At 39.1% G+C, this 9242-nt stretch overlaps 1 protein-coding gene across 1 annotated transcript; it reads left to right on the top strand.

Annotated features, from left to right (window-relative positions):
• The first annotated feature begins 3862 nt into the window (after positions 1-3862).
• LOC119825578 (glycylpeptide N-tetradecanoyltransferase 1-like) lies at positions 3863-8084 on the top strand. The gene is given in 3 exon segments (XM_038346543.1): positions 3863-3876; positions 6622-7636; positions 7638-8084. Coding segments are annotated over 3 exon segments (1476 nt in total).
• The last annotated feature ends 1158 nt before the right edge of the window (positions 8085-9242 follow it).

Consider the following 9242-nt stretch of genomic DNA (forward strand, 5'->3'; position numbering starts at 1 on the left):
GGTCAAGGAAGAAATAAAGAAAGAAATTAAAGTCTTCCTTGAATTTAATGAAAATAAAGATGCAACATACTTAAACATATGGGAAACAATGAAAGCAATGCTAAAAGGAAAGTTTATAGCACTAAGTACCCACTTAAAAAATGGAAAAAACACTTCTTGGAGACTTAACAACACACCTGAAAGCTCTCTCTAGAAAAAAAAAAAAAAAAGAAGCAGACTCACCTAGGAGGAGTAGAAGACTGGAAATAATCAAACTGAGGGCAGAAATCAACAAAATAGAAACACAGAAAACAATCCAAAGAATCAATGAAACAAAAAGCTGGTTCTTGAAGAAAATCAAAAAGATTGACAAACCCCTATCAAAACTAATCAAACAGCAGGAGAGAACAAGCAAAAAAAAAAAAGAAATGAAAAGGGGGACATAACCACAGACACAGAGGAAATTCAGAGAATCATTAGATCTTACTACAAAAGGCTGTATGCCACAAAATTGAAAAATGCAAAAGAAATAGACATTTTTTTAGATAAATACCATATACCAAAGTTAAACCAGGACCAGGTGAACAATCTAAATAGTCCTGTTAGTCACGAAGAATTAGAAACTGTTATCAAAAACCTCCCTACCAAAAACAGTCCAGGACCAGATGGTTTCAATGCAGAATTCTACCAAGAAGACCTAATACCTATACTCCTTAAGGTATTTCATAATATAGAAACAGAAGAGTCATTGCCAAATTCCTTGTATGAAGCTACAGTTACCCTGATACCTAAACCACACAAAGACTCAACCAAGAAAGAGAATTACAGGCTAATCTCACTCAAGAACATTGATGCAAAAATTCTCAATAAAATACTGGCAAACCGAATCCAAGAATACATTAGAAAAATTATCCACTACGATCAAGTAGGCTTCATCCCAGAGAGGCAGGGCTGGTTCAACATACGAAAATCTATCATATAAATAAACTGAAGGAAAAAAATATGATCATCTCATTAGATGCTGAAAAGGCATTTGACAAAATTCAACACCCCTTTATGATAAAGGTCTTAGAGAGATTAGGGATACAAGGGTCATTCCTAAATATAATAAAGGCTATTTACAGCAAGCAGACAGCTAACATCAAATTAAATTGAGAGAAGCTCAAGGCCATCCCACTAAATTCAGGAACACGACAAGGATGTCCACTCTCTCCTTATCTCTTCAATATAGTGCTTGAAGTTCTAGCAACAGCAATAAGACAACATAAGGGGATCAAGGGGATTCGAATTGGAAAGGAAGAAGTTAAACTTTCGTTATTTGCAGATGATATAATAGTGTACAAAAGAGACCTCAAAAGCTATACCAAAGAACTCCTACAGCTGATAAACTCCTTCAGTAACGTGGCAGGATACAAGATCAACTCCAAAAAATCAGTTGCCCTCCTACACAAAGGATAAGGAAGTAGAGAGGGAAATGAGAGAAGTATCACCTTTCACGTTAGCCACAAATAGCATAAAATATCTTGGGGTAACTCTAATCAAGGAAGTGAAGGATCTATGTGACAAGAACTTTAAGTCTTTGAAGAAAGAAATTGAAGAGGATACCAGAAAATGGAAGGTAAACTCTTGCAGGTATATTCAAACTGTATTTTTCAGTTGCAATGTAAGATTAGCCTGGGCAAAATGAGACTGCTTTCAAAAACAGCAGGCAAACAAAATAAAACAAAAATAAACCAGTGAATGCTGAGTTTTAAGGTGTGTGTGGGTATGTAGGGTGAACATAAAAACCAATGAGTGCATCTGAGATACAATGAAATAAAGCCAGGAAGCATTCAGCAAGGGTTAGAAAAGAAAAGAAAATGTTTCATTAGGAATGTGCAGTCCATTTTCTGATATCCTATTCTCACTTGCTCTTGGATTGGGAGGATCAACATAGTAAAAACGGCAATTCTACCAAAAGCAATTTATAGATTCAATGCAATCCCCATCAAGGTCCCATCAAAATTCTTCACAGAACTTGCGAGAACAATAATCAACTTTATGTGGAAAAACAAGAAACCCAGGATAGCAAAAACAATCTTATACAATAATGGAACTTCTGGAGGCATTACCGTCCCTACTTCAAACTCTATTACAGAGCTACAGTATTAAAACAGCCTGGTATTGGCATAAAAACAGAGATGTCGACCAATGGAATTGAATAGAAGACCCGGATCTTAACCCACAAACCTATTAACACCTGATTTTTGATAAAGGAGCTAAAAGCACACAATGGAAGAAAGAGGGCATCTTCAACAAATGGTGCTGGCATAACTGGATGTCAACCTGTAGAAGATTGAAAGTAGATCCATATCTATCACCAAGCACAAAACTCAAGTGCAAATGATTAAAGACCTCAATATTAATCTGAACACACTGAACCTGATAGAGGAGAAAGTGGGAAGTACTCAACAAAATATGGGCACAGGAGACTGCTTCCTACATATAATCCCAGCAGCACAGACATTAAGGGCAACATTGAATAAATGGGACCTCTTGAAGATGAGCAGCTTCTGTTAAGCAAAGGACACTGTTGCTAAGACAAAAGGCAGCCTACTGACTGAGAAAAGATCTTCACCAACCCCGCAACAGACAAAGGTCTGATCTCCAAAATATATAAGGAACTCAAGAGACTAGACTTTAAAATGCTAATTAACCCAATTAAAAAGTGGGGCACTGAACTGAATAGAGAATTCTCAACAGAAGTCCAAATGGCCAAAAGACACTTAAGTTCATGCTCAATCTCCTTAGCAGTCAGGGAAATGCAAATCAAAACAACTTTGAGATACCATCTTACACCTGTCAGAATGGCAAAAATCAAAAACACCAATGATAGCCTTTGCTGGAGAGGATGTGGAGTAAGGGGTACACTCATTCATTGCTGGTGGGAAAGCAAACTTGTGCAACCGCTTTGGAAAGCAGTATGGCGGTTTTCTCAGGAAATTTGGTCTAGTGTGGAGCTTCGGGCTGCATTCCCACCCAGTTCCTGGCCGCCTGGCTAGTTTATGCCCCCAAATAACAACACACAAACTGTATTCATTTAAACACTGCCTGGCCCATTAGTTTCAGCCTCTTACACACATCTTGATTAACCCATATCTAATAATCTGTGTAGCACCACAAATTGGTGCCTTACCGTGAAGATTCTAGCATACATCCATCTTGGGCCGGAGCTTCATCGTGTCTGACCCAGAGAGCAGAGGCATGGCGATTTATTAACTTCCCTTGCCAGCATTCTGTTCTGCCTACTCCACCCACCTAAGGGCCGGCCTATCAAATGAGCCAGGCAGTTTCTTTATTAACCAATGAAATCAACTCAAACAGAAGACCCTCCCACATCAATTCGGAATCAACCTACCCTAGGACCCAGCAATTCCACTTTTGGGAATATACCCAAGAGATGCCCTATCATATTACCAAAGCATTTGTTCAACTATGTTCATAGCAGCATTATTTGTAATAGCCAGAACCTGGATACAACCTAGATGCCCTTCAGTGGAAGAATGGATGAAGAAACTGTGGAATATATACATATTAGAGTACTACTCAGTGGTAAAAAACAATGATATCTTGAATTTTGCATGCAAAAAGATAGAAATAGAAAACAGTATTCTGAGTGAGGTAACCCAGACCCAAAACGATGATCATGGGATGTACTCACTCATAATTTTTTTCTAGCCATAAATAAAGGACATCGAGCCTATAATTCATGATCCTAGAGAAGATAAATAAGAAGGTGAACCCAAAGCAAAATAGATAGTTATCCTCCTGGTTATTGGAAGTAGTCAAGATTGCTGGGCAAAAATTGGGAATTGGGGGCGGGGTGGGATGGGGGTAAGGAGAGATGGGGAGAGAAAAGTGGGAAGGGGAGGATTGGGAGAGCTTGGGTGAATGGGGTGGTTGGGATATAGGAAGGGTGGATATGGGAGCAGGGAAGTATATACCTTAATTAAGGAAGCCATTTTAGGGTTGGCAGGAGACTTGACTCTAGAGGGGTTCCCGGGTATCCAGGGAGATGCCCCCAGCTAGTTCCTTGGGCAGCTGAGGAGAGGGAGCCAGAAAAGGCCAGATCCTATAGTCATACTGATGAATATCTTGCATATCACCATAGAACCTTCATCTGGCGATAGATGGAAATAGAGACAGAGCCACACATTGGTGCACCAGACTGAGCACCCAAGGTCCAAAGGAGGAGCAGAAGGAGGCAGAACATGAGCAAGGAAGTCAGGTTTGCGAGGGGTGCTCCCACCCACCGAGATGGTGGGGCTGATCTAATCGGAGCTCACCAAGGCCAGCTGGACTGGGACTGAAAAAGCATGGGATAAAACCGGACTCCTGAACATGGCGGACAATGAGGGCTGCTGAGAAGCCAAGGACAATGGCACTGGGTTTGGATCCTATTCCACATACTGGCTTTGGGGGGGCCTAGCCTGTTTGCATGCTCACCTTCCTAGACCTGGATGGAGAGGTGAGGAACTTGGACTTCCCACAGGGCAGGGAACCCTTACTGCTTTTTGGACAGGAGAGAGAGGAGGGGGGTGGAGGGGGAGGGAGAGGTAAATGGGAGGCGGGGCTGATGCGAAATTTTTTAAAATAAATAAATAAATATAAAAAAGTTTGAAACTTCAACATGGTACCATCACTGTCATTTGACACTAAAACAACAAGGAAAAAATCTATATATTGTTGGAACTCAGAAAAAATCCATTTTTCTATTCGATCTACTACTGAAATATCTGTTAACATACACACACATATAAATATAGCCTGAAGAAAATATTTAGTATGTTGTATCCTAATATAGTCTTACAGTATGACATTTTGTAACTAGTATTTCCATGTCTCTTAAGACTTTGCTTTCCAGCATCAGTCTCCACTGCATCTGAGTTAATTCTGTTCAATGATGCACCTATTTGAACAAAAATTAATAGTAATAATAAATTATTTTAAAATGTTACTTACTTCTGTTTTGTGTTTTAAAGGTATATTCTTAGAAGAATGTAAAGGGCTAATACTTAAAATATTTGCACAATGCATATTCAAGTCTTACTAAGAGGGATAGAATATGAATTATTTTTCTCCACTGTTATCTGGATGTAATCAGTAGAGGAAGAAAAACTATCAGGTTGACATTTCTTGCATTTTATGTGGAAGCAGTTTCTAAATTTCATTTCACTGAAGTGAATTCAGTTTATCCTACAAAGCATTGAATGCCCAGCAATACACTCTTCTGACTTAACAGATGTTTATAATGTGCATAACTGGGTATATCTATAAACATTTAAGACTTCTATAGAAGGGCAGTGGGACCAGGGAAAGGAAAAAAATGAAAACAAAAAGATTATTTCTTATTAAAGTCCTCTAAAAAGAGTTTGAATTATACAACTTTAGGGCATATTTACCACTAGATTAATGAAAATTTATTCACAAAACTCCCTAGGAGCAGAGATCAGAATGTACTATTTACATTTTTCATTTTGCATATTATAAATTTATACATGACAATACGTTATATACTTAAAAGACCAGCAGGCAGATTTTGAATAAGAAATGAACTTTGGGTCTTGTTTTGATGTATAGTCGCATGTGGAAAATCACAAATATTTAAAATGCTTACATCAAATCTAAAATATTATCTTGCTGGCAAGACAGGGAATGAGACATTAAAATCTTAAGGAAACATTGCTTTATAAATATAATTTTTTCCTGCAAATACATCCATTTTTGCACCTCTTGATCTGAGGAGGTTTTTCCATATGAATTCTTTTGAGAAGCCATTTAGGGATCCATTTTTATGCTACACTTAGGTTTTTTTCTTTATAAAAATGTTGAAAACAGTTCTAGTTTTCCTTTCCTTTTAGAATTTTCTATAATATAAAATCCTATAGAAATACTAGCAACTGATTGCAAACATATTTCATATAAACATTTTAAACTCCAATGATGTCAAAAGGCCATTTATAGAAACAACAGAACGTTAGCAAAAAAAAAAAAATTGCAGTGTATATAATACATTTCGAGTTTGTAGACTGATGAGTGTTTCTTTAACTTCAAAACTCAGCCACATATAAGCAAAAAACTGGCCTTCACAGTATTTTGAAGTTTGGCAGATTTATGCTATTTCAATTAGATAGAGGATTAAGAACATCACACTTATAAGCTTGATGTTGGAAATTATCCCATGAACAACAAATAATTGGAAAGTAATTTTGAAAAAGAAGGAGAGGGGAAAATGGTTCTCCAGGGAAATGTCCAATAAGAACCTACGTTTTAAGTCTGGCAGGAGATGAGAGCCTCAGAAATATCCTACCATCATTGTAAAAGAAGGGCAGAAATGTCATTCGAAGAATGTGTAGATGGTGTCTTAAGTGAAGTGATTAGGTTAAGAACTCAAGATTCTGGATCGCTTTTCCTAGTGTCAGAACTATGTAGCTAACATTTAGGTTCTGAGGTGAGAATATTGTTGATATAGTATTTTGAGTTCCAGTGAGAGATTTGATAAGATTAAATGACTAAAGAAGTTTCCCCTCATCATACTTCAGTAAGAATTTCTAAGAAAGGCGGAACCGGCTCTCGCAACCCAAGATCGCGGATGAGAGTGAGTGAGACAGCAGTGAAGCTGCCGGCACCTTCACTGCCTCAGATGATGGAAGGGAACGGAAACGGCCATGAGCACTGCAGCGATTGCGAGAACGAGAAGGACAACAGCTACAACCGGCGTGGCTTGAGTCCAGCCAATGACACTGGAGCCAAAAAGAAGAAGAAGAAACAGAAGAAGAAGAAAGAGAAAGGCAATGACACAGATTCGGTACAGGGTCAGACTGTGACGATGAACTCTTTGCCAGCAGAGAGTATCCAAGAAATACAAAAGGCCATTGAGCTGTTCTCAGTGGGTCAGGGACCTGCCAAAACCATGGAGGAGGCCAGCAAACGAAGCTACCAGTTCTGGGATACACAGCCAGTCCCCAAATTGGGTGAAGTGGTAAATACCCACGGGCCAGTGGAACCTGACAAGGACAACATTCGCCAGCAGGGCTTCACCAGGGATGCCTTGGACCTGGGAGACTGTGGTGTGCTGAAAGAACTCTACACCCTTCTGAATGAGAACTACATGGAAGATGACGATAACATGTTCCGATTCGATTACTCCCCAGAGTTTCTCCTGTGGGCTCTGCGGCCACCTGGCTGGCTCCCACGGTGGCCCTGCGGGGTTCGAGTGGTCTCAAGTCGGAAACTGGTTGGGTTCATCAGTGCCATCCCAGCAAACATCCACATCTACGACACAGAGAAGAAGATGGTGGAAATCAACTTCCTGTGCGTCCACAAGAAGGTGCACTCCAAGAGGGCGGCTCCAGTCTTGATCCGCAAGATAACCCGGCGGGTCCACCTGGAGGGCATTTTCCAAGCTGTTTACACCGAGGGCTTGGTATTGCCAAAGCCTGTTGGCACCTGCAGGTACTGGCATCAGTCCCTAAACCCTCGGAAACTGATTGAAGTGACGTTCTCCCAACTGAGCAGAAATATAACCATGCAGCTCACCATGAAGCTGTACCAACTGCCGGAGACTCCCAAGACAGCAGGGCTACGACCAATGGAGAAGAAGCACATTCCAGTTGTGCTTACAGAAGTTGCTCACCAGGTACTTGAAGCAGTTCCACCTCACGCCGGTCATGAGCCAGGAGGAGGTGGAGCACTGGTTCTACCCCCAAGAGAACATCATTGACACTTTTGTGGTAGAGAATGTGAACGATGAGGTGACTGATTTCCTGAGCTTTTATATGCTTCCCTCCACCATCATGAACCATCCAACCCACAAGAGTCTAAAAGCTGCTTACTCCTTCTACAATGTCCACACCCAGACCCCGCTTCTAGACCTTATGAGCGACGCCCTTGTTCTAGCCAAAATGAAAGGGTTCGACGTGTTCAATGCACTGGATCTCATGGAGAACAAGACATTCCTGGAGAAGCTTAAGTTTGGCATAGGGGACTGCAACCTGCAGTATTATCTGTACAATTGGAAGTGCCCTAGCATGGGGGCTGAGAAGGCTGGGTTGGTGTTACAGTAACCAGTTGCCAGTGAGATTCTGGATAAAGCCACAAGAATTCAAACCAGGAAGCAGAACCCCACCACTTGTTGGTCCAGCTTTCACAAACGTGAGATTTCTGGCAAACAGAACAGAACTGAACCGGCTTTATCAAACCGCCAGCGAACTTGACAATTGTATTGCAATGGCGTAGGCTGCGTGATGTCACCTTTGGCCATGTTTCTGGTCTCCCTGTTTTCAGTGAATAGCATCCTCGTGCAGCCGTGATCAAGGGAATGTAACTGCTAAACCTAGCTCGTGATTGGCATATTATGGAGTTAACGGGTGAATAATAAAAGTGTATATATATATATATATATATATATATATATATACATATATATGTATATATATTCTAAGGAAATCTTACATCTTGATTTTTTTAAAGAAAGAAGTGATGTTTATGCATTTCTGCCTAAAACAGAAGACATTTTTGAAATTATTCATGTGGAAAATATTTATGTGTGCAAAACAAAAAAATAACATTAAGTCGTTCTGTTTTAGTAACCACATTAGTGTGTTACATGACATTTATGTGGTAACCATATTGTTATGTGGCAATTGTTTTTCCAAAACAAACAGCTACATATTTTCCATAAAATTATTTCCTCAAATAAAAAAATGCAAAAAGATCTAGAAAGTTTTGAAAATTAAAAAACAAAAAATAAAAACTATTTATGACCTCAAGATTAACCAATGTTATTAATTAGTACTCAGTAACATAAACATTCAAATAACAATCATCAGGATAATTTCTGCATTATACTTAGTTTATTTGTGTGAATAAGATCTCATCTATATATTAAAAATAGATATGATCTTATCAAGTACTATTAGCCTTTCTTAAACCATATATAACAGAGAAAATGCATTTACTAATAATTAACTCCCCTCTACCATGCAACAGCAATATACAATCCTTATAATAATCTCTTAATTTGTATGATGCTTTATGTAAAGAAGATATTTACAATTATGGTCCCTCTCTTCAATTTACTTTAATTCATATAACTCATCTTATAACTCAGTCACTATGTTCCCCCACACACAGACACACAGAAAAGAATATCAAAAGAGCAAACTCTAATTTGGTTTTCTTTACAAAAATTTTTTTTGGATGAATTTCACTTGTGTGCAAGG

The sequence above is a fragment of the Arvicola amphibius genome, chromosome 10 (genome assembly GCF_903992535.2).
Source record: "Arvicola amphibius chromosome 10, mArvAmp1.2, whole genome shotgun sequence".
Lineage (NCBI taxonomy): Eukaryota > Metazoa > Chordata > Mammalia > Rodentia > Cricetidae > Arvicola > Arvicola amphibius.